Here is a 27,905-nt window from a genome sequence, read left to right as displayed (position 1 = left end):
TAATAAATCCCAAATTGTTATATTTAATTTCACTCTACAGTTTTGTATTTAAGATGCTAAATTTAACTTGCAATTATATCTAAAATTTGATTGCATTCAAAAAATATTTTTAAATTTTCATAATTTAAAGGGTTAATCTGAAACTTGCGATTTAAGATCATATGTGGGTTTTAAAATGATTCCTTCACTAATGTTTAAGATTAGGGACACAATAATATTATTTAAACTTCATTATGTATCAGAAAGGGTTAATTGGAAAATTTCAATAAATTATTAATTTTAATACGCTTGTATTCTTATTAAAATTTTATTACAAGAATCTTGAGTACCTTTACTTTTATTATATTAGAAGATTATATTTTTTTTAATAATTATTAATATTATTGTTTTCTGATTTTAATGGAAATATTGAGGTCAATAAAATAAAATTAAATTGCAATATTAAATTGAGAAAATCATTGAACTTAAATATTTTCCATTGTCTTGTCATATTTTTAAATTCCATTTGACACATAACAAAAATTTATATTATAATAATTTTGTTTTTAATAAATTTTAACCCTAAACATAGCAATGGGATCAATTTGAGTCTGGCAAGCTAGGTTATTTTTTTAATTTATGTTTGACTTGTGATTGCAATAATTTTGACCTCCTGAATTCCATTTAATCCAATATCTTCCAATTAATTGTTTTTAAATATCTTCACTTTGAAATTATAATTCTCAAGATGAGATCCATTCCATCATCCATATCCTGAATCCTTACTAGTTTAGCTTGTCGCTTTAGGAATTAAATCCCAGTTTCCGGTTTTGTATAACATTATTTCGTAGACTACTGTTAAAACATATTTTTCACCAATAAGTATAACAACGAAAAAAAAAATCATTTATTTTAATAACTTAATAATTTTATATTTGTTTAAGGGTTAATTTATAAAATAAAATATGTATTTGAAATCAAATTTTCACAATTCATTTTAGAGTAATTACAAAATGAATTCGCAAGTGTAATATGCAAGTAATCAAATAAGAAGTAAGTAACTTTTATATACAAAAATACAAAAATATTGACATAATTAACAAAACATATACAATATACATTTATACAAACTTTTTTATTAATATTATTATTCAAAACTTATCAAAATTTAATTAATATAAGCCAATTTTTTAATTAAGTTTCTTAATACTCAATTTAATTATGATCAATTTTCCGGTAATCAAGTACTGGTGTTATCGTAAATTTTGAATTATTTGATTTTTCTAATGTACTTGGTGCCGATGTTTCATATGGTGATGCTTCTATTGTTGGTAATCTCTTAATAGATCGTTTTGTTTTCGGTGATCTTGTTAAAACTTCAAATGGCATTGATGAACGTCTTACATAATTTGAAAAATCATCTAATTGATGACGAATTTTTTCAGCACATAGACTATTTGCTCTATATTTGAAAATGAAAATTAAATTATTATTAGTTATTACAAAAAAAAAATAATTATAGGAGGAAATTTCAAATTTGAAAGGGTTTACAAATCAAGGAGTTGTATGAAGGGGTTAATGATGAAGGAGTTATATTTAACTGCTTTACTCCTTCGTTAATCAACTCCTTTATATTTAAATAACAAAATCAAAATATTAAATACCTTCCGCCTCCACTATATCTAGATGAATGTACTGTTGTTGAATAATATCTTTCTAAATCTTGTAAATTTTTATTAAATGGTAAATTTTGTAAATTAACTGGTGACCATGTATTTGGATGTGCTAAATCATCCAATTTTAATGAATTTAAACGTTTTATAACATTTTGTTCCTCTTTTGGTAATTGAGAATATTCATCAGGTAATGATGAATCATCATTAAATGGATGTTTATTATAATCACGAGCAATTCTAATATCATGACGCCAAAATTGTTTATCAATTGATATTGGAGCAATTTCTTTTATCTAAAATAATTAAAATTAATTTTAAAATATCATGTATTACGATAATTAATAAAATTTTACTTTTAATATAACAACTCCAATTACATACACGCATATAATATTTGATACAGTCAGTAATAAACTCATAAAACCTAATATTCCTAATTCTGTTGCAATATTATCAGAATAAACTCCCATTTGTGTATGTATTTTGGAGCTTTCATCCGGTACATGTGAAATGTAGATACAACTTAAGGCCCAAAGTAATCCCTATAGAATTATAATTTTCAAATTAAAATTAAATAATTAATTTAGGTAAATTAATTAAGAACAAATAATAATTACCGCATTTACAGCTGGTGGTAATAAACTGGCTGATATTGCAACACCAACTAATGATCCAACATTTCCACCAAGGATACCTGAAGTTTGAAATGAGAAAAAAAAACTTTTAATTAATAAGAGTGCCATAATAACTCGAATTATGAAGTTTTTTATTGCATAAGCGAAAATATTTGTTTTGGACCACATCCAAGTCTAAAATTCGAATTTAAAATCCAAACTCTACAAAAAACAATTTAGACGAAGTTTCATTTTAAAATCCGGTACTAAAAGTTTAGAATGAGAGCTCTCGAACAGGATTTGAAAATTCTGACCGTAAATATATTTAAATTAAAATTTCGCCATATTTTGAAAGATTTTTCAGATTTTGGACCCTGAATTTAAAATTTATCAAAAAGAGATAATTTTCAAAATTTTAGTATAGAAAGTTTCAGTCAGAAAATTCATGGAGTTTATGGAAAATTGTTAAAAATTTTTCAAAATTCTTGAAAATTTACTTCTATTTTATCGATTGCAAGTCCTGTTTTAGTGAAGTTACACAAAAAGCAGACGATTTACTTGTAATATGACTAATTATTATAATACTAATACAAAAAAAATATTTAAAAATTTTTACCAACAGCAGCTGCTGCTCCTGAAACTGTTGCTGTTATTATACCAACACATATTGAATGTAAACTTGTTCTTGATATCATTTCAATTGTTAAACCATCATCTAATATATTATATTCAGTTTCAGCTAAACATACAATTAAACCAAAAACAAATCCAACTAATGTTGCCATTAATAAACCAATTAATTCATTTTTAACACCCAATAATGTTAATGGACCATCTTTAATAACAGTACCAAATATTCCAGCTATAATTGGTCCCATTAATGGTGATATTAACATACTTGATGTTAAAAATATTGTACTATTTTCAACTAAACCAAATGATGCCAATACACTAAAATTTAAAATTATAAAAGAAATTTATCAATAGTTAGACATAATAATTTATTCAACAGTTAATATACTTACGCAGCTGATATAACTAATATAGTGAAATCAAATGTTATTGTAGCATCCTGTCTTACATCTCTTACAACTTGTGCTATATTTAAACGTGCTGCTAAATTATTCATAAAACGATTCCAAACTCCACTTTTTGTTGCCGTATAATCCCTAAAATATTAACTCTTATTAAATTTATGTAAAATTTATTTTTTAAAATGAATTCTGCTGATGCAGAATGAAAAATTAAAGATTATACTTACTCCGATGTTGTTGAATATTTTCGATCCTCATCATCATGCCTATATGAATTAAATGTACAATTTGCAAATGTTACTTCTGATCCTTTTCGATATCCTATACCCCAATCATTAAGCATTAATTGTAAATTTTCATATTTATGATCACAATCAATTGTAAACATTATCTATAAGGTGGTAAATCAAGAAGAAAATAAATATTTAAGGTAAAAATTTAAGATAAAGGAGAGGTGTTCGAATATCGATGTCAAATCTCAGCAAAATATGTTGCAGAATTTAATTAAGTTGGTGACAGGAAAAAGGAAATGAGAAAGAAAGGGGAATAAAGAAAGGAGAACTGAGAATTATTAAAAAAGAGACGTACAAAAGAGGAAATCGCAAAGAAGGGAGAAGTGTGACAAGGACGGGTAATGAGGTAGAAAAAATTAACAAACTCACCTGATAATATCTATTATCTCTAATTTTATTCCATGATATATTTTCAATTCTTAATTTTCTGAAAATTTCTTTTAAAACAGTTACCATACTCGACTCAGTCACCAAATCCAAATATAATGATGAAGAATTAAGTTTCTTTTTTGAACTTTGATCACTATTGCTATCCTAAATTAAGAAAATAATTTTTAATTTAAGAAATGTCATATTTAATTTATTCATAATATTTCAAAATAATTACCTTAATTGTAACTTCTTTTTGTATATTTTTTAAATCATCTGCACTTCTATTAATTCTATTTTGTAAATTATTAATTGTATAATCCATTTCAATTTCAAATGAATTATTATCGATGCCAGTAATTTTTGAATTTTTATCAAGTGATAATGTACTGTTCTGTAATATATATAAGAAAAGAATTTGAATGTTATTAATTTATAAAACAAGCAATTAGATCTTCAAATTTGAATTAAAATTCAGCTGTAAACGAAAATTAATTTAAAATAACTATATAATGACAGAAATTGCAAATATAAATCTAATTCAGGTACTAACGCGAATGTGACTGGAAGAAGTACGATATGGCTTTAAAAAAGAAACCTGTTGTAAAAGATGTTCTTAAAATCTTTTCTATCAAATTGCTTTTACAAAACACCATGATTTTTTTCAATGTCAAATCTTTTAATTATGAATTTTTCTCATTTATTTTAATCGAAAAATCATAAAGTTCTTGAACCGCCACTTTGTAACAAAATCTAATCCGCTGTTATCTTCAAAATTCAACATCCTCCTATCCTAAAATTCTCTTAATGACCCACTCAACTGCATAATAATATTCTTCAAGTAATGGTCTTAATGTAATGCTTATCTTAATATAAATTCGGACTTGTTTGAGGTCAATATAATTGAAACACATTAAAATCATTCAGAGTGTTTCGGTAATTTTCCGAGCTTTCTAGCTAACTAATTTTTATTTTAATAATGTTTTGTTTAATGTCTTCAGTTTACTCCACTAAATAAAAATTATCGTTGACGTAATGAATGGCAATAGTTACGCATACATGTCCAAAGACGTCGGTAAGTAATATATATAACAATAAGTAATCAAAAAATATTCTGATTAAAGTAGTTCCACTCAAATCAAATAATTTGTGACTAGCTTGGTAATTTAATCTTGTATTACTCATTATTAGTTACGCAAATATAATTTATTACTATACTGTCTTTTTAGAATTAAAATTGACTTTAAACATAATTTCTTCATATACATGTTTATCGTAAATTATTAGTGTATTTAATTTTTATTGAATTATTTTATTAAAACATAATCATTCTAAAATTCTTAGAATTACGATAATAAGAAAGCGAAATCAGTTCATCTTTCAAAAAAAAAAAAAATGCAAAAAAAATTAAAAATCAAGAACGATTAAACGCGATTTGAATATAAAAAACGTAATTTTTACACGGAACTTTACCTGTACTCGCAATATAAGATAATTATGTATGTATAAGAGGATTGTATTAATCAATAAATCGTAATAAACATTTTTTTTATTTTACTTTTAATAAAAAATTTCGAAGAAATTCAAAAGAATAACATGGAAAAATTTTATTTTTTTTTTTATTTTAATTGAATTTCTTCTATATTGAATAAATACAGATGAGCTGATTTTAAAATTCTTATGATATAACAATATCATTCTTTTTGTTAATATTATCTTAAATATTTTTATCTAATTTAAATATTAATTGTATATATATATTTTAATTTAGTAAAGAAATTTATAGTTTTAAAATAATTGAGCCAATCAACTATAGGATAAAAATTTTTCTGAATTGGTAATAGTTCTCATTTGAACACTTTATTAGGAGTCGAAGTACAGGAGAGCGGAACATTTTGGTAAAAATTTAGACTACTTACTAGCGTTCTAAATTAGGCACAAATTATATATAAGGCAGGCAAGACTTTTCATTCCTGATCCGTCCTGCAGAAAGGCCAGTGAGCTGTTGGCGTTAAAAAGGGGGTAGGCCAAATTGGTGGTCGGCCTCACTGGGCACTGTATAATGGATTATGACTTGCAAAAATTGGGACAACCATTTGCGTAAATTTTGCCATGATGAAGATAAGACGGCTAAGCATATTTTCTGCTTTTGTGAAGCATTGGCCAGAAGGCGTTTGGTTTACTTGGGGGGATACATGGTGGCACCCTTATACTTGTGAGAAATGGCACTTTGACAAATCTGTAATTACATGAGGAAATGGTGACATGTTGCAATAAGTTTGTAAGGCTGCTGTGACCTGACCTAAGGTTGACTCCTGGAAATCTACGAATTTAATCTAATATAATCTAATATATAAGGTGCACATGAAATTTTTTAATATACATATGTATGTAACTTTTCGCGAGCAGATTCTCCCCACGAGCAGAAAAAGCTCAATTTAATCTTGTTTTAAATATTAATTATGTTAGGGTCACTAAAATAATGTAACCTTGTAAATCGAAACTGCCCCCCTTTTATTTCTTACCCCGCCTAGAGTATTACAGTGCCGCATTTCAGAACTGAATTGCAAGCTTTTCATTATTATTATTTGCTAAATTTATTTGTTGAGTTAATAGTTGAGTGACAGTATTGAATTGAGTTGTCTAATTAATTTACTCACGAACGTGCAGTTAAATTCTTCATTTCATGCAACTTTCATTCATACTATTAAAGTCCTAGCAGAATAGAATAATTTTTATATTAAATAAAATTAATTATTAATTCATTTCATTTCTTTTCAATTAAATTTATAACATAAGAAGATTTACCGACCATAATTAATTAAAAAAAAAATTCATCACTTACACAAAATATTTTTATACTATAAATTGTATAATATAAAAATATTTTCAATAGTCAGTTTTTCAGCAATGACTTACTATTACTCTTATTAAAATTAAAAGACAGTTAGGAAAATTTAATTTGGCGAGTAATAAATCATTGAATTCATATATGAAATTTTCCTTTTCTGTTTATATATTTATTTAATTTAATTAATAACACTATTCAATCTTAATACAAATTAATATTATTACCCATTAGATTATAAGATCATTAAAAAATTAAAAAAAAAAAAATAAATCATTATCACACAACCCAATTTAGGTTTACCATAATTAAATCTCAATAATTCGTTAAAATAAATTTTTCCAATTAAATTTTTTCAGGTGAGATCTTATAATATTAAAACATTGTAGTTAAATATAAACTAAAATATACATTTGCAAACAGGGTGGAAAAAAAATTGTATTCTTCTATGAAACTTATGTTATCGCTAGGCAGTAAAGATCCAATTACTAAAAATCATATTGAAATATTTTTATTCTAGAAGATATTACGAACAAGTAGACATTCAAAAACCGAGCCATTGGCTCTTTATTTCTTATAGATCTACAATAATTTGATAATTTTTTGACATTGCAAATCATATGGTCTAGTGTTGGCAAAATTTTACATGAAAATATTTTTGAGGAGATTTTTAATTATAAAGTTTGAAATTGAAGGTTCTAAATGACAAATTTTTCGAAATTGAATATATATTATCATTCTGCATTATTTGGAATTGTTGCTGGCAATTCGCTCATTTATAAACTTGAAATGCGATCTCAATTTACAGAAAAAATTATAAAAAAAAATTATTGTTTTTTTGGCAACCAATATTTCAGTTCTTCAGGTTCTTTTGCGAAAAATTATTTTCGGATTTTTCACAAAATTAAAATTAAAACCGAAATCTGTTTTTCAACTTTTTATCGCAACTGTATACATTTCGATTATTTTTCTTAATAAAATTTATTAATTTATATTATTAAACTAATAAGAAGCTCAAAAATATTTTAAAAGTTTTAAAATAAATTCCAATACTAATAATATTTATCCAATTTCCAATAAATTGAATAAAATTATTATATAGTTATATAGGTGAAATATTACAGTATATTGTACAATTGTACAATATGAAATTCTCTAATAAATAAACACACTAAACACTTATTTGATTGATTTATATATGGAATTTTATGTATTGTGGTCTCTTAAGTCATTAAAAATTTTGTTTGTAAAAATAAAATAAAAAGCAAATTCAAAAATCAATTTTTCTCTTTATATAAGCTTTTATCCATTCAATTAGTCTAAATTTCAAATGCATTCTTATAATATTTTTCCATTAGTTAAAAAAAATAATTTATCCAATTAAATATTAAAAGTTTTAAATTTTATTTATTTTTAATTTCGTATAATTATTAACCCGACATAATTATAAAATATAAGTATTTATAGAAAAAATTGATTATTTTCTTATTTATATATGTACATATACATATATTGACTGATTGTTATACGATTGTATTAACTTGTGTATTGTTATATTGTGATATTTTGAACAAACTGTTGTTATTTTAGGGTGATATTGAACAAATTGAGAAGAGTCTTTGCGAAAAAGTTATTATAATTATATTAAAATTAATTTATTAATATGATTTAATAACGTATAATAAAAATTAATAAAATTAATTAATGACATACCCTGATATCGGAATTGTAATAATACCGCATTTATACACAATGCAGCAAAATCCGTTTGTAAGCTGAATTCTGCATTAATATGGTATTATTACAATTCCGATCTCGGGGATATTCCTATTTGTAGTGTAAATTAGTATAATGGTCTATTCAATTACAAAATTTACTTATTATTATCCCACAACAATAATATTGCTGCAAATAGTATAACAGCAATTTGTCGTTCCCAACTGATTTTAATTGATTGCCCCGTAATAAATGACTGATTTCACTGAAATTGATACAAGGAACTTTTAATTTTAAATATTTCAAATGAGTTTTAAAGGCATTACACTTTTAATTTTTCTTATATTATAAGACCTTAAATTCAAATTCGATGAAAATTATAATTACAAATTTCCAGAGATTTGTAAGAGTCAAGATGCTTTTCGTGATCGAAAAATTTCAGGAAAAACCGGGGATTCTATATAAACTCAAGTTATAGTAGCTTATCTCGGAAAAACATTTTATATATAACTGCAAAATCTAACTCAAAATTTTTCATACAAAATCGAAATTATTAAAATCTTAAAGTTTCCCATCAAATGAACTCAAGCCTTCTATCTTTGTCCGCTTCTAATTCTAGATTTTAAGAATTTCCGAAAAAAAATAAAAACATAATTGCTTGATTTTATATACACGAAATTTAAACTTAAAATATAAATATAATTTTGCACATTTTGAAAATATAAAAAAAAAATCCAAATTTGACCTCCAAAAATCAAAATTTTTCCATTTTTTATTAAGTTTTGTCATATGTCTATTTAATACTTTCGTTGCAGCTTGTAATTACATATGGAAATTTTTCTATATAGTTTTCTAGTAAAACAAATAAATTTAACAGATCTATCTGAAATCCTATAGATGTTATAATAACAACGTCATCTTCTCAATATACAAAAATCTACAAGTAAACTAAAAAACTTCTACTGGCCCAAAATAGTACAATACCCAAGCAAAATTAATGAATTTGCTGTTCAATATTTAAGTGTATAATAATTAAAATATACTCAAAAGTGATGACGGTTCCTTTTTGTATAAAAAAATTATTGACTTTTACAATTAACACAATTAATTTATTTCCAAATTTATGAAAATATAGTTAACAAAAATATAGTTTTGTTCTCAATACCGTGTGTTATAGATCGTATAGCTGCAGCGCTAAATATTTTTATTTAATTTACGGTCACTAATATTTTATACAAATAAAAATTTTAGGAAATTAACTAAAAAATTCCAATTTTATTTTCTATACATAATAATATTCAAAATAATTGTTAAGCATATTTTGTATTATTTATGACTAAGATCTAAAATGTTAGTATTGTTATATAAAGTTGATAATAATGAAGATGTGTCATAAATTTAAGTACAATTTTATTTCTTAATTCTGATTAGGCAAAAGAGTAAACTTTAAGAATAAAAATATCAAGATCATATTAAATTTAAAAATAAATAATATTTAAGAAGATAAAAAATACTGTAATCAAGAGCAATAAATACTCTAACGCACACGACATTCTCTAGGTGGAGTTGTTTATCACAATATATATCTATTCCTTCTTTCCTAACTTTTAAATAAATCTATGGTTATTAGCTTTTTCTATTTTAATGACGACTTTATAAAGCCTGCATACAAAAATTTTTAAAAGCCGACCGTTTTCGCCAATTCACATGCTCTTACTATATCAACTTGACGACATCAAGAAGTATAGTGACACCCCTGAGAAATGCCTGAACTTTATAAATTTTAAGGAGCAAAATTAGAATTCGTATAATTAGAATTTGATTATAGTATAACAATAACGCAGTAACATGTAATAATTCATAAATTTAGTAATATTTAAGAATTAGAGGTTATACTTGTAAAAACTTAATTTAATAAACAAACAACATTTATATTTACCAGTACCTATAAATTTTCCTTAAGAACTTTATTAGTAAATTGAATTTACAAATTAAAAGCCATATAAACAACTAACGGAACAAAGCTTACTAACTAATTGTTATGAGAACATCGAGTTTTCTGTTACATTTATTGATTATTAATGAGTTGAACTAATAAAATTTAATTTTAGAATAAAGAAACACGAACATATATGGCAGCCCAGATAGTTGACAATTCACAATTTATTATAAAAATTTAAAATTGAAAATCTAATGGCTTATAGACCCCTAACCTATAAATTGTAAATTATGCTCTAAAATGTAATATAATCCTCATTCTGACAATCAAACTTACCTCTTTAGATGATTCATTTTGATTTTCATAATTTGATCCAATTTTATTTTTATTTATTAATAAATTATCATTATTATATTTTGTATTTAAATTATCTTTATCTTTATTTAATGAAATTGGATTGCTAGATGTTGTTAATGTTCCAGCAGATGATGATGTTGATAGATATGTTGCTGTTGTTGGTATGAAATTATTTTTTTCATTACCTTTTTGTTGTTGTTGTAATTTTAATTCTTCGGCTTCAGTTGGTATAACAATAACACATAGTGCACCTAAACTCATTTTTATAAATTTTTAGATTTTTTTCTAATTTCTCTTTTCACACACTTTTATTTAATTTTTCTTTTTGTTGTTTTTCTTAATTTTAAATAATTTATAAAAAAAAACACGTTTTCTTTTTCTCTTATATTTTATTTATTATTAAAAAATTTAATTTTTAATCACTTATATTTTAATTATTAAATAATTATTTTTTAAGTATTAATTAATCTAGTTCTAATAAAATTAATTGAATTGTTGGTTGCTCTCCGGCTTTCACATATCAAAAAACATTCTGTCTAACTAAATTAAATTAAATAAAATTTGTGAAAATTAAATTAAATTATTTTTTTTATACCATTATTATTTTAGAAATTTTATGTATTTAATTAATTTATTATTAAATATATTCGTATAAAAGTTAGATGATATTAAAGTATTGGCTATTCATTTAATAGTAAACCGATTAACTGTTCAATTTTAAATGTTTGTTGGTAATATTTATTGTCAGAAAATTTTAAATAATAATGTACAGGTATATTTAACTCATATACATGTATATGAATATGTATAGCTATACCATATATAGTACAACATATTGTTAATATACTAGCACATTGTAGTATGTATATCAAAAGAGTACCGAAAATGAGAGAGTAAAAATAAAAAAAAATAACATTTCTTCTGTTCTGCTTCTCATATTTTATGAGCATTGTACTTAATTTTTCAGTTATTTGAGAGAAATTTATTTATATAAGTGTTATACACAAATTATAATAGCAGTTTATTTAGTTTAATATAAAAAAATAATTAAATTACTCATTATTAATATTATAATATACTCAATATGTTTAGTTATTACCAGAGCTTATCACCGGAATATTAATATTATTACCATATTAATACAAAATTTACTTTAAAGAATTTATTCTTTTAAGAAAATAATTTAAAATTACAAGCAAGATTTTCGAATTTGAAACGATGCCATTATAACAATATGTACAATAAATGAGGGTTTGTTTTGAAAATCTTGAAATTATTAAAATTTAAAATATTTTGTAAATGATATTTTAATAATAAAATTAATTTTAAAAATCATTAAAAAAATATTTTAAAATTTCTTAATTGTATAGTTCATGCTATCTTTATGTCCAATTAATACAAACACCTAGTAAGTTGTTGCAGAGGCGTGAAAAGGCGTGGTTATTAAGTCAAAAATTTAATTTATTATATATAGTCATAATTCACTTAAAATGCAATTAAAATTTATTTAGATCTAACTAGATTAAGTTAGAATATTCTCGTGATATATTTTTATATCATAATATTGTATATATTGTATATACTATTAGTGAAATTGAATTACATAATATTAGTTAATTATTACCAAAAATAATAATCAACTAAATCTATAAACAATATTTAAGAATATAATCTATATAATATAATTAACTAATTGTGATTTATTTTTAAAAAATTATTTAAAATTTAAAAAAAATTTATAATATTAGCGCACAAAACTTGGACAAATAAATATTTATTAGATTATTATTTATTGTAAATATGTATAACAAATTTTAATTATAAACTATTAATTACCAATAAATATTATTAACACTTTTAAAATTATTTTATATTTTTCTCCTTAAATTTCTTTTATTACAATATTATTGCACAAAAATTTAATAAAGAATCACTCTTAATTTTTTTATATATACATTATATTAACAAATTTATATTTTTGGATATATATTTAATTAATTTAATTAAATAATTATTTTCCTATTCCGTTTTTGTTGAAATTGGATTAATATAAAACAAAAAAATCAACAGAAAGTTTCAACTGATAATTTGAAAAGTTAAAAGCAAAATGAAAAATAAATTTTGTTATACATTTTAGTGATCATATCGAAAATTGAAAAATGTTCATATGATTTTGTTTTTCTACACATATATATGTATATGTATATATAATTATATAATAAATAAATTCACAATTTGCACTTGTCCGATATTTGTATTAAACAAAACGTATTAAAAAAAATTTTTTCTGTACTCTTAAAAATTTCCACATATTAAGTATAATTATGATTCGAAAAGCTTTAAAATTAATTGGGATCAAATCAATGGTTTGTAAAATAGCACATTTCAAATTGAACAAACACAAATACTTTAAAAACAAAATCCAATTTCTATATTCAAATTATTTAGGTTCTTCCGTTTATTTTGATTATCAAATCACTAAGTGATAGTGACAATTATCGTAAAAAGTTCGAGATATGATTATAAATACAAACCATTTCATACAAATGATTCGTGTCTATAATAAAGTTATGAATAATATCACCATTACTTAGTGACTCTATATTCAAAATAAGCATCAATATGCCTATCAAAATATTTTATAATTAATGCATATACTTAGGATGACAACAAAATTGTCAGATGGAATAAGGCTCATTGACTCATTTAAAATAAAACAGTCTTAAAAATTAAAACAAACTTCGTTCAAAGTAACGCTTAATATCAACAACGATTTTTTTATTGAAATGTTTGGTTATTTAGAAAACGTAAATTTCTGCGGCTACTTTTCTGCGTATTAAAAAAACATTTTGGGGTAGGGGAGGTATACTACAACAAATTGTCAAAAATTATGTTATTAAAATGTAATAAGTAAAAAATTTTCATCACATGAAGTAGAAATCCCCCAGCATAATTCATTTCAGCTTGAGCTAATTAAATTTGAGCTTGAGCTTGAGTAAATTTGCAGCTTTTTCCTTTAAAAAGAGTATAAGTTTTGTTGAGAGAAACGGGAAGACAGAGTGATATTAATAAGCACAATTTGTTTTTCCATTTGGTTAATATAGTATACTTATGGAAAATTGAACGTTATTAAGAATTAAAAGTATATAGTCAGATATTTTTATTTTTCAATTATATTTAATTAATTGTTTAATTTAAGATTAACAAAAAAATGTAAGTATATCACGAGAAAGATATTGAAGTGGTGAGAAATTTCAATTTTGATTTCAATTGTACATGGAATTTTTTTTTTGTTTTTTTTTTCAAAATCGTAATATGTAATTTCATACATATATATACTTATATATTTAATAACATATACTTATTTAATTGTCAAAGTAAATATTTACAAAATTAAATTCTACACCCTTATATTATAATATGGCCACCTTTATCTTATCTTATAAATCATGAATGAAATTTTTTTGTGTAACACATAATTCTTAAATAAATACTTGTGATTTAATAAAAAAATTAGTCTTAATCTTTTATCATTTTAAGTATTTGCAACAATTATAATTGTTAATAATATTGTTCTTATACAATAATAATTATTGTTCAATTATTTTACATGTGTTTATAAAGATATGAAATAAATACCTACTTAAAATATTAAATTGAAAAAATTAAAATAATTATATACAGGATGTTACGAATATTTTAGTTGAGCTACTGTATTTACAGTATATACAGTTTTATCAACCTAGCCATCTTTGAAATTCAAACTATTGTCACTGTTGTCTCTATCATACTGTTGAACAAAGCTTTACAAATGGTATTGTATGGAGACAATATTCATAGTATAACAGATTCCAAAATCTTACTACTCCTTAAATCTAATCTATACTATGTAGCTGTTCAATTTATTTAAGCCTTTCAAAATGTGAAAATTAATTTTAAGTATAATGAGAAATTTCAAATTAGTCTCAATGTGAAGTTGTAAAATGGCACATACTTTGAAAATTGCTCTAATACAAAAATATAACAATTTATAAGAGTTTGTTTAAGTGAAGCTATATATGTATGTATCAATAAGCTAGTGCACCCTGTTTCCGTAAACAATGTTCAATTATATTATTTATTTGAAAAAAATACATTAATTATTGTTGTATACATGTATAACATATACAAATATTATAATATGTAATTACAGATTAGAATGTGTGAATTTTAATTCTAGATATTTTAATTTTGTTATTAAAGTAATTATACATATATACCTATATATAAAGTAATTATACATATAACTATATATAAATTCAAATTTAGGGAATATTTATTCGTAATAGAAATTTTACCTATTATGTACAGTTATAATTATTTTTCAGTATAGTTCATTAAATATTTCTTTAAAAAATTTTTTTAACTAAAATAATTTGGCATTTTCGCTGAAATTAATAAAACTTGTATATTTTATATTCTGCATAAAATCAAAAACTGGTTTTAAAACTATAAAATATTATAACAATAAAAATACATAATAATATACGCATATATTCCATTATGTTATTATTAAAACATTGTATGTGCATATTATGTAGTTTGCTCTACATTATTATGTAGTTTGTTCTATATAATATTATAACAATACTAAAGTATACTGCAACAATAATTTATGCAATGTCCAAGAGAAATAACTTTAAAGTTTTTTTGAGTATTTCTTATGAAATCATTAATATTAAGCACAAAATATGGGACTATATTGAGTTTTTGTAAAAAGAAAAATTTCATTTTATTTGATTCAATTAATATAAAATATGTGACAAAATTGAACAAGTCGACTTTGCACAAAATCAAGATTTTATAACATTCAAATTCACCAACTTTTAATTTATAATCTATCGAAATTTGATTGAATTCAGATAATTCTATTACAGTCAAATTAAATTAAAAAAAAAACACCCATTAAAAAATTATCACATATTAACAGTATTCTTCGGTCTTCCAACAACACTGCGTTACAATTAAAAAATTATTTGAGAGTAGAGAGAAATTACGTTGAATTTATCTGAAAAATCCTCAAAAAATATTAAATTTATAAATAATTTTTAATTTATAAAAAATGTTTTATTTTATTAATTATGTTTAACAAAATTTTCATACAAAAAACTGCTCTATTTACGGACAGCTCTCAAAATATTTTAATTCCTTTTCATATACATACGAGTATAAGTACATAATTAGAGCGAAATTCAAAATATTATTATGATGTCAACAAAAACTACATTTTTGTATAACACTAATTTAATGTCACCAAATCAAATCTCTTTCTCTCTATCTCTCACTCTATCTCTCTCTCTCTCTATTCACTATCAACTGTTAATTTTCTATATTAATGAACAATATAGTTTCATTTACGCTTTATTTGTAAATATAATAATGAAGATATTAAAATGTAAACACTATAAAATTAATTTCATATTAATTTTAATTATTATAATACAAATATGTTAATTATAATACAAATGAGCATATGAAATATTTTATTTAAATTTTACAAGTGCAATGTATGTACATTTAAATAAAAAAAAACTAAAAATTGTAAACACTTAATTTTGACAATAATATTGTGTCGCACATAATAATTATTATAATTTTACTATTTTGAACTCATCTACATATATATATATAATAATTATTAAAATTATATTGTCATTATTAAATTTGAATGAAAATAATATTGTTTTGAAATTAATTTTCACTTTTAATTTTAGTTTTTAATACTAAAATTTTTAAGCTCACAAAATTTAATAATTAATTATAAACAACACTATAATATTATTCTGTTTTTAATTGTTATACAAAATGCCATAATTATTATTATCTATTTTGATTTGTCATTCAAATCTCATGATGGTCATTTATTGTTTATTATTTAAAATAAAATTTTTTATCTTTGATTAAATGAAGGAAATTCCCTATTTTAAGTTTATAATTGAATATTTTAAAGTTTTATACAAACATATCACGTATACAAGATATATAATTAAGGTTTTTGTTGAAAATGATTTAGTTATGCCCTCATTTTAATTATTATCAAAAATTTAATGATTTTCGCACATATCTACTTATAATATAAATTTTAATATAATCTTTCTCACGTGCTCAAAAAATAATTAACAGTTTTTCATTATAAAAATATTTAATTAATTCTTATATTTAATTATTTATTAAAATATTGTTGAATTCAACAATAAACATTTTGTTAATTAGGTATTAAGAAATTGGCCGACACATAGTACTCGTACAAATAATCGTGAATTTTATAACTAATTTTAATAATGTTTTCTATCCAAATAAATGTATTTGAGGGCCGCCAGAGACAATTTTAAAAATAAATTCAGCTTTCTTATTATACCATATATTAAATTCAATTTATTAAGACTTATACTAATATATATGCATAATAAAGTTCAATAACCAAACAAAACATTGAAAAATTTTATAACAAGTTTAAAAAAAAATTCAAAAATTCTCATTTCACCTTGACCGTACAAAGGAATAATACCAACTAAAATCTTTACAATTCAATTCAAAATACTATACTTATGACACATTTAGTTAAAAAAAAAATACTATTGCAATTTAGATAGATTTTAAATTATAAAATCTTAAAAAAAAATAAGCTTGAAAAAAGAAAAAATATATATATATATTTTTTTTCTAATAATTCATCTTTAAAATTTGTAAGCAGAGTATTTAAGTTTTTATTGTAAAATTGTTATGAACACGCTTTTATATTTATTAAATATATAAATTCAATATAGTGCTCACAAATCTTCAATACACATTGTATATAAAAGTTTTTAAGTTATATATGAATTATAATATTTCTATATATACTACACAATAAGAGATGAGGAAGAAAATATTTTCTATAGTAAATGAAAAGAAAAATTATTATTTTATTATTTATATTATATTTTAATAATAAGGTGTTCTTAACCCTGCATTATGACTTCAAATTATTTATTATAGTGTGTGCTATACTAGAAAGAAATGTAATGGGGTCAGCGCATAACCGACTGCAATTTTTATTCTCCAGTTAAGCCTTTATTAAAATGCCTTTTAAACACTTATTTAATGGCATAAAGACGCTAGTAAGTTTTACGTTTATATACCTAGAAAAATAAAAAAAATGATTTTTATTAGACATTCACATTATTTCCCTCTTCGTCAGTTAATTGCCAAAGCAAACTCAACTCAAATATTAAATTTCAAGAAATTTCATGAATTAATTCCTTAGATATGGTAAAAAATGAAAAATCCAGTTCCCGAAGTCTGACATATTCCAAAGGGTTCGTTACATAACGAAAGTAAATTTATATAAAAAATTTCATTTAAATCGGATGTACCGAACTTCAGATATACACAAGCATTAACAGATCAACAGACCGACATTTCGCTAAAAATAGTTTATTAACGCTTCTCAAAAATGCAGAAGTACGTATTCACCGAAAACTCGATATACGACGTATATGCCATCACATATCCTCCCTCATTGTGTTGAATGCAGTAGATAAAAATTAAAATGTTCCGTAAAGCTTTCTGCAAGTAAATTGTGACAGATCATAAAATATGCTATAATTCCATGTATTTTTTAAAATTTCAAAGCTTCTCATTTCTTCTCGATTTTTGAAAAAATAAAAATGTAAAAATTGTTAAGAATTTTTGATAAATTTTTTGATTGATGTTACATTTTATTAAATTTTTAGGAAAGTTATTTGAACTAAAATGATTGATGATGAAAATTCGGCCTTCCTTTCGTTTTAAGCAAATATTTAGCAATAAATTTTGTGAAATCAGAAATTATTTAACCAAAATATCTAATATAAATTTGTGGCCCCGAAATATCCTCAATGAAATATGACTACAGCATGTTTTGGTCTATCAAGTTATTTAGTCGTCGGAGGAATCGGAGGTAGGAGTCAGTCGATCAGAGTAAACGGGGAGGAGGGTTGATATTATCAATTTGAAATAAACAAAGCAATTGATTTATATGGGGCATTACGGTTTGTTAAGGCAGAAAAGAGGCGGGCCGATATGTAGATTAAGGGTTAAAATCATTGTAATTCTTTTTTTTTTTTAAATTAGTTATGTGAATTATATTGAACAATCCTAGTAAACAAAATTATGATTAACCTTCTTCTACATCAAAATTCAATATCAATAATTTTATTTTTATCATAATTTTTAGATATTGGAAAAAAAAAATCAGGTCATTGCGTGTTAAAGTGGTTATTATCATATCGAAATCAGACAAAATGCATTGCTTTTACGGCTGATATACGCATACTTTTATACCATAAACTTGATTAATAAATTATATATATATGAATACATAACTAATATACTGTTATAAAATTATTTTTAAAATATTTAATTCTAAATTAATCATGTTTAACATTTAGATATCAATAATTATCTTTGTATTTATCTTAACAATTAAAAACTATATAAAATTAAATAAATAATAATTGTAAATTGTGTAGAAATTCTTATGAAAAGTTTTCTTATCATAATAGTGATGAAGATGAACCAATTATAAAAATTTGTTATTGAAATTATTTTTTTAAAATTATGAAATATTGTGATATGAAATGAAAATTACTTTAACTAAATATTTTCCCACAAGTACACTGTAAATAATGAAAATCAGAGCACTGATTGACCTTCTTAATTAGTCGGATTAATAATCAAGGGTATGATAATAATCAAGGGTATGATATCAATGAAGTTTAGGGCTTGAATTCAAAATATAAGTGCAATGAAAGCTGTCAAACAATTAAAAATTATAAATTTAATGAAGTTTAGTTTATAAGGTTAGAATTAAAACTTCTTGAGATTTTGAATTTTTTTACAAATAAATTAATTTTATACTTTCCTAATCGTCGAAATATGCAATACAATTATTGAAAGACCAACTTGATTTCATGATGACTTAAATTTGCAAATCAATAATTTTATAAAAGAAATATTTAAAATGAAATATTTTTTTTTATAATTTTATATTTTAAAATATTCCAGTAGTTCTACTAGTTTTACAAATAATATTAAAATTGTGAATGATTATAAATTTTTTTAAAAATTCACACTGCTCATTGCATTTTATAAAATGTATATGAGACCTTGTCAATCAAAAATTTTTTTTTTATTAATAATTTTTAAAAATATTTTTTAATAAAGTAAAATACTTTAACTTTGAAAAGTAAATAGTTGAAGATTTTTAAAATGACATTTTAAATACTTTGAGTGGCAGTTCAAATTGATCATACTTTAAGTTTTAGCACTCAATATTTATGCATGATATTAATGACAAAATGTCTTCTTGTCAAAAAAAATACTGACGTTTTTTTTATTATAAAATTTATTAATTTAAGTAGTCACCTACATATAGTTGTGTTAAAAATCATCCGTTTTGTGTTAAAAATTTTTTAAAAGTTTATTACAATTAATTATTGAAATTAAAATTGAAATTTAAGCAATCAAGGCACTATAATGTATCAAGTACAAATTGAAACATGTAACAAAAATGAATTGCATTGAATTTTTTTTAAATCGGAAAATCAATCATTGTTATTTATTTTTTAAAAATAATTTAGTGTAAATCTTGGTCACAACTATATTTTTAGTGGTACTAAAATGTTAAATTTAAAATGTTAATTTTTGGCTACCATTTTCCAAATTTCGGTAGAAAATATTACAAATTATACGATCAACATTTTTTTTCAAAACATTTTTCTAATAATATCAAATTAGATGACGTCGATGATGAATTGACAAGTTAAAAACGTCGAACACACTGCTCACTGAACGTTTTTTGAATTATAATACTATTGTTAATAATATTGAAGCTTTTCTTAGCCATCAGGCTGCCGGTCAGGAAATGGTAATCTAAATCGAGTAATTTGAAGTTGGCAACTAAAATGAATTACGTGTCATTGTGCGAAATATCAAAAACAAAATTACGATTAACAAAATAGTAGAAAAAAAATATTTCTACACTCAGCTACTTACTTATTTATGTAACATTAAATTTATGGATTTGTACAATTTATTTTTAAAATTGTTTTAAATTTCAAATTAATATTTTAAAATCAAACATTTCCCACTTTAAAACATATAAAATATTTTATACAAACCCAAATAGCATAATAAACTTAAAAATATTTTAAAAATTCAAATTTAATGCTCAGTTAAAATAATTGTTCTCAAACAGAGAATGTATGATAGTTTGTAATGCAACAGTCTAGCTATTGTGAATAACATACAAAAATTGTGTTATTCACAATAGCATCCTAAAAGTATGCAATTTATTCTATTTCTAATTTGTCATTAACTTTGTTAATTTAAAATTTTAAATTAGTATTTACTTTATTGCGGAATGAAAAAATAAAATATATTAATATGCATAAATACGAGTACTATTGTTATAGTATTTTACTGCGAGATTTGATTGTCATAAATCCAAAGAAGATTATTGTCAAAAATTTGAAACTAGTCATAAACTCAACGAAGATTGTTATTAAAAATTTCCAAATTTAAAGAATCCAAATATTATTATTCTATACTTGAATTTTTACGATATAACAAGAGATTTTTTCAATTCCAAAATTAAAATTTTAATAAAGATTAATTGTTACCATATCTCTTTTTGAAATTTAAAATATTAATATTGTGCCACTCTATAAGTGGTAATTACTCTATTTAATATTTTAACCACTCTACCTCAGATAATTTTATTTTAAGCTTTTCAAGTATACCACATAATATTTTATTTAATTGCAAATTCAACGAAATCGTTCCTACTAAAACATTTCCAATATTTTTAGTTATATTTTCCTTCTAAAAATAGAATATACCGAAATTTTCACAAAGACACAATTTTAAGGTTAAAACCCATATAATATGTACATATTTTTGAATATAAATTTTATTTCAATTCTAAAATGTCATTCATAGCTAATCTGACATTAAAAATGAATATATGGCACATACGCCTTGTTATAACCTAAAAATAAATTACTATTCTTACAATATTGTTTTTAACATTAAAATAAATAACTTATATAATATAATCCTAAATAAATATTTCTTATAATATGCATTTATTTTTAAATTTTCAAAAAAAAATTACGATATTGAAGTAAAAGTGTAGTTAAGCTTTCAATCAAATTCAAAAATTGAAAACGTATGGAAAAAAAATGAAAAATTCATGAAAATAATTTTTCTGGAAATAGATGTTATATGTAAGTAGAAATGTTAATATTAATATTATTTGTAAAATAATGATGACGTAAATAGAAATTCAAAAGTTAAAATTTCTAAAAATAAAAATTATGGTTTTAATACATTACATTTTTTACCTCATTTTGCTTACGTAAGTTTCACACCCCTGTAAAATACAAATACAACTATAATCACTCCAGTAAAATATAAATATTCTAAGAATTTTAAGATTTATAAGAAAATCTCTAATGTATATTATTATGTGATGGATTATCGTAAAAATGAGTTCATGACGAAATCATCGCTTAATATTAATTCTTATTCTCGGTTATATACGATTAAATAACCTAGAAGATAAATACACATTTAGACTCTTCTCGGCTAAATTCCAAGGATCTGAACATCAAGAATTCAAATATTATTCCTTATTTTGAAGTAGATAGAGTACTCTAAAACCAAAAATTACTATACAAAAACGAAGATTTTTATACTCGTATCAATATGAAAAGCCAGTACATGGCATAAAATTATATTATTATATGTATAGACATAGTATAGACATAGACTATTTCGGTAACCATTCATATTTAAATTTATTAAATATCCAAATTGTTATACTTACCCTTTCGTTAACTTAAATTTTAACTCATATATTATAGTTTATGATTCTCCTATTGTATGCACATTTATTTTTAATATTGGATATTTTATAATCCTATTGATTGAATATTTGATCGTAAATTGAAAACATATTATACCCCATACATATTAAATATTTTCAATAAAATTTCAATTTTATGATTTTCATATTACTGAAGTTGAAGAAGTTTTATTACAGACCTACTTAGAGTACAAAATAATATAAAATGATTCATAAAAATGAAATATTTCAATAAAAAATTTGCAGTTAATATTATTTTCTTCGAATAGGTCAAGTATAGTACAGTTGACGTTATACTATTATTATTTTAGTTTATTATTATTTCGACAGTTTACTTTTATATTTTAGGATTGTATATCTCAACAATATACTATTTTATACCATATACATTAATACCATATATGAATATCATGAAAGTAATAATATTTAATGACATAAAATTATATTTGCATATATATGTTATTCCCCTCTCTTTTAATGATGTATAACAGAATTTAATAACACAATACATATATATATAGGAGTAAATCTATGTGTTCATAATTAAAAAAAAATTTTTGAAACTTTCTATTAAAGTGTCTGGGATTTCATACAAATATAGAAAAACTATGTTGAATACCATCATATTAAAAACCAACAATAATGAGAAATATTGCCGTTATTAATAGAGGATATAGGGTAGACTTCAAGAACCAATGAAGGAGCATTATAATTTTTTAAAAAAGAATTTCAAAAATATTATTAAATTCGAAAAATTCTGCGAAATTGAACAATCTACGTATTAAAATTAATATTAAATATGACGACAACAGGGTAACTAAAAATTTTCAATTTAAACATTTGATTTTTCATAAACCATCAACTTAACGAATCATTTTCGCCTAAACATATGCAATAAAATTGTGTTTTAATTTATAATAATCTCACCTTTCTTGTTTTTCACATTAGCAATAGGTATGATAAGAAAAATATTGGCTACATACTACATAAATAAAAGAAAGCGCGTACATTTTATGTTCTTTTGTAAATGCAGAATGAGTACGCATCTACTGTTATGAAACTTTCGTTTGTTTTGTAGTAGCAGAAAGATTTTAACAGATTTTTAGCTAAGTTTTTTTACAGTACTAATACTAAATTGAAGGTATCATCATTACACTATTATATCTTACATAGATATTAATTAAAAAATAGATTTTCGATATTAATTAAAAAATAGATTATAACTTATTATAGATATTAATTAAAAAATAGATTATAAGTTATCTTGCAGAAAATAGAGACAAAAGTTTACGACATTTTAGGGTTTGTAATGCTAGTTTGTAGTGTTTGCAGTGGTTATTAAGAATTATTTATTAAAATTTATAGAATAGCAATTCCAAAGGCTATATTGAACTTGTTCAACCATTTTGAATTTGAATTGTCAAATAAAACAATTTAACATTATATTTGCATCTAGATAGCTTTATTCTGCTTTTAATCTTGGACTCAAAGCAAAATAATAAAATTTTATTGTAAATATTATGTTAATAAATAAGAGAAAGTCTAATTCATTTACGATTTCTTCAAATTTCGAATTTAAGTCACGGGCAATTTCAATGTAGACTAAATTAAAAAATAAAGAAGGTGGAGAATGTTTCTAGAATGGATTCTTCTAGTAACTTTAACCAGTCTAACTTCACATTTGTTATTTTATTTAGGATAATATAACCAAGTACTTTAAATAGGAATAACATTAAAGACTTTTGAAGCCTAGCTTACAATATTTTATAAGTATATTGTAGGGATTTAATAAAAAAGAAATTTCAAATGACTGATGTTGAATAATAAAAACTACAAATATGGCTTAAAAAATAAATTCAATTTTAAACAAAATTTATTTTTAAATCCGATGGATTTTTAAATTTTAAATTATTTAACATGAAAAATAAAATTATTTACATAGTAAAAAATTATTACAAAAAATAAATTCATATGGTATTTTAGTGAAATTTTACGCAATGTTATTTTGTTTCAACAAAAATTTCAAGGTGAATCTTTATATATACATGTACATATACCATATAAATATATCAAAAACTATTTTCAACTTCATTCTTCAATAAAAATATTCAATTAATTTAGAAAATAAAATTACAAATGGCATTTTTTTTATAAAATTAAATTATTTGTCCTCATTTTTAAAATAAGTGTTTTTTTTTTGTTTTCTATTTTATTCTCTTTTAAATTTATTCTCTTTTTTTTTTACATTTCAAAATGGACAACACATTTGACCTATATCATTTGGATCAAAACAACCCCATGATGGACATGCACTTCTTGTTCTAACAAATTTATTTATTCCAGTATTATCAGTTGCCAATATAATTTTAGTCCAATCTAACAAATCCTTTGAGAAATTATCATATGTTGTAATGTTCTGTAATAGAAAAAATAGAAAAAAATATAAGTAAAAATTTCTGTTATATTTCTTATAAAGGAATTTAAATATGCATTTAATAAAATTTAGTATAAAATTTTCGTAAATAACGGACAAATTTTCGGGGGACTAATAATTTGTGTAAATACGGATAGAAGAATCAAACTATGTATAACAGAATTTCCTATCATTTTCTAATAGGAAATTCTGTTATACATAGAATGACAACCAAGCCAAATTTAAATATTATAAGAGTTTGGACGTTTACTTTGTATATAATGTGCGCCAGATCTATTATATACGAAAAATAAACATTTTCAATGAGTTTACCGGAAAATAGAGGTAGCATTGAAAACTTGAAAAAAAAACTTTAGATTTTAGAAAATTAAAATTCTTTCCAAGTTTTTCCGTTACGTATATAACTTGATAACTTGATAAGTATACTAAAAGTATAATTCCAGGCATTAGTTCCATGACTAATCTTGCATTCAGCATAATAAAATTACACGAAATTGATATATCAGGTGCAATGTTTATTGCGAATTATTCATTGCTTTGAGAAGAAAGAAGGGAATGGGAACACTGTTTTTGAAAATAACGTAGGGCACCAAACAAGCGGCTGACTCATACCCGGGCATGTATGAGTATAATCTTGTTCATTTTAAGAACACGTTTATAACATTCTATTTAAAGGCTATATTATATCGGAATACAACACTTTAAGAATTAGAACAGCCTATGCAAATTAGTAGTAGATTTTGGGCTTCCCAATTTAATATGGAAAAGAAATATTAAAAGTTTTCCTGTTTTTAAAATTTTTTTCTGTAAAATCTTTTCATTTAAAAATTGCTTAATGCTCATAATTTCGAATTATTTTTAGAATTAATTATTTTATTTGAAAATATTACGTATTGAATTACAAAAATATTTTGTTTAAATAAAGTAAAAAATAAAGTTGGGTCAAACCAATGGTTTGTATTGTAGCACTTTTCCCTTCAACAAGTGAAAATTCTGCTTTTAAATACAGTCTATGTATACCTATCACACTATTAAAATTATTTTCATTCATATACAAAACTCTTTCTAGGATTGCATATTTTTAGGATGACGCATATATGCAGTCTTTGAAATAAAGCAAAAATTAATATAAAAAGGGGTTAACATAATGCTCGATTTTAAGGGTTAATTGTGTGAGTTAAGGAAAATAATTATATTTTTTAATGTCATGGAATTTACCGTTAGCTTTTTGCGTTTATAGAAATTTGAAAAAACGTGCGATTTCGGAAATATAAGGTGTCAAAAATTCAAATTTTACAAATTTCAAGGGGCGATAACTTGAGAGGGGGTGGAGATGGAAAAAAATTTTCTTCTAACGAAATGAACTATTTGTTAATGTCTAAAAGTCTCTAAAATTTCAAGCTTCTACAGGCTGGGATCTAGAAGAAAAACAACATCAAAAATTTGGAAAAAAAGGACTTTAGATAACGGTAAATTTGAGCGGCCATTTTGTTTTTCTAAAGTTTAACTGTAGTATACCGCGCTAGGGAAAGCAAGCCGCTGCCTTTCTGCGTTTGCAAAATTTCAAAAATGCTTATGGTTTCATTGCAACAAATAGTTAAAAAAGGCCATTTTTAAGGTTTTGGGGAGGTATAACTTCTAGAGGGGGGGAGATAGGTAAAAATTTTGTTCTACGGAAGTAAGTTTCTAGTAAAGATCTATGTACATATAAAATTTCAGCTTTCTATCTTCAAGGGTGTAGAAGTTTTGTAAACAAAAAAAGTGTCCACGGACGGACGGACGGACGGACGGACGGACAGAGTGAAACTAATAAGCACTTTTTTCAAAAATTTTTTTGGAAAAGTGCTAAAAAGTTATGAATTTTGCACCTACATTCTTATAATAACCTTCAATTGTCATTTCAATTAATTAGTATGCTATAAAATAATTTCAAATAAATAACTCAAAATATTTATACAAAATTGAATTTCGAAAATATTTGAAAAAAATATTCTATTTTCGAGGAAATTATTCCATAATAAATACACAACACATAGAACACATAATATGCTGATTTGTGCATGTGTACGTGCTGTAATTGTTGTATTCCGGTGTGTGTATAAGTATAAACTAATTCTAAAAAATAAATTATTACTTTTGTTTACTATTTTATGTATAAATTCAAATTTTTCGTAAACAATTACAATTATTGTCATTATTTCGATAATGATGTGGTTATTGTATTAAGAGTTATAATTAATTTACAAATCAAATTGAATATTGTGAAGATTAGTTTAGATAATATACCCATATATCCGCATTGATTAAAAGGCATCGTATTATTGGGATAAATTTAAAAATATTGAATAAATTGAGCTTAGCAACTTCTCCTGTATAAACCTAAATTTTATAAGATATATATAACATTGTTAAGAATGTCGAAGTTTGTCTAATTTTAATTTTAATGAGAAATGAATAAGAGAATTATGTACTGTTTAAAGCGGATTGCAGCGTGAGCATTAAGCATTTAATCAAAAAAATTTTCTATAAATAAAATCAGTGTGAGAAATATTTAATTTTATGCAAGCCTCTCTTATATAATCCATTAAACTTGTCAAGCCTTTGCAAATAAATCCCTCGTGGAATGCAGTACGCCCAATTTCTGCCATTCCTCAGGGATCAGTCGCAGACCAGACAGCCGTCCATTTTGTATTAGACGCTTCTGAATTTGTACTGGA

At 23.1% G+C, this 27,905-nt stretch overlaps 2 protein-coding genes across 2 annotated transcripts in view; both read right to left on the bottom strand.

Moving 5' to 3' along the window:
• Positions 1–1,169: 1,169 nt before the first annotated feature.
• Positions 1,170–11,361, bottom strand: LOC129609154 (uncharacterized). Its single transcript, XM_055521052.1, has 10 exons — positions 10,805–11,361; positions 4,204–4,359; positions 3,966–4,130; positions 3,531–3,694; positions 3,295–3,438; positions 2,886–3,220; positions 2,273–2,349; positions 2,009–2,197; positions 1,644–1,948; positions 1,170–1,441 (listed from the first exon to the last, which is right to left on the bottom strand). The coding sequence occupies exons 1-10, from the start codon at positions 11,084–11,086 to the stop codon at positions 1,195–1,197; spliced, it is 2,064 nt and encodes a 687-aa protein (XP_055377027.1). The 5' UTR covers positions 11,087–11,361; the 3' UTR covers positions 1,170–1,194.
• A 13,393-nt stretch (positions 11,362–24,754) lies between these two features.
• LOC129609153 (uncharacterized) overlaps positions 24,755–27,905 on the bottom strand; it is a 60,069-nt gene continuing 56,918 nt past the window's right edge. The window contains exon 3 of the mRNA XM_055521051.1: positions 24,755–25,170. Within this exon, the coding sequence (XP_055377026.1) occupies positions 25,003–25,170 (168 nt within the window). The 3' untranslated portion in view covers positions 24,755–25,002. The remainder of the gene's footprint in view (positions 25,171–27,905) is intronic.

The sequence above is a fragment of the Condylostylus longicornis genome, unplaced genomic scaffold (genome assembly GCF_029603195.1).
Source record: "Condylostylus longicornis isolate FDR11 unplaced genomic scaffold, ASM2960319v2 ptg000038l, whole genome shotgun sequence".
NCBI classification, from domain to species: Eukaryota; Metazoa; Arthropoda; class Insecta; order Diptera; family Dolichopodidae; genus Condylostylus; species Condylostylus longicornis.
Note: the sequence above shows the minus strand (reverse complement) of the source record. Positions and strands in the feature narration are given on the sequence as shown.

Coding starts and splice junctions, on each gene's coding strand:
- LOC129609154 (XM_055521052.1), bottom strand. CDS start 11,086: ATGAGTTTAGGTGCACTATGTGTTATTGTTATACCAACTGAAGCCGAA. Junction 4,360..10,804: donor AAAATGAATCATCTAAAGAG/GTAAGTTTGATT, acceptor TATATATTACAG/AACAGTACATTATCACTTGA. Junction 1,949..2,008: donor TTGGAGTTGTTATATTAAAA/GTAAAATTTTAT, acceptor TAATTATTTTAG/ATAAAAGAAATTGCTCCAAT.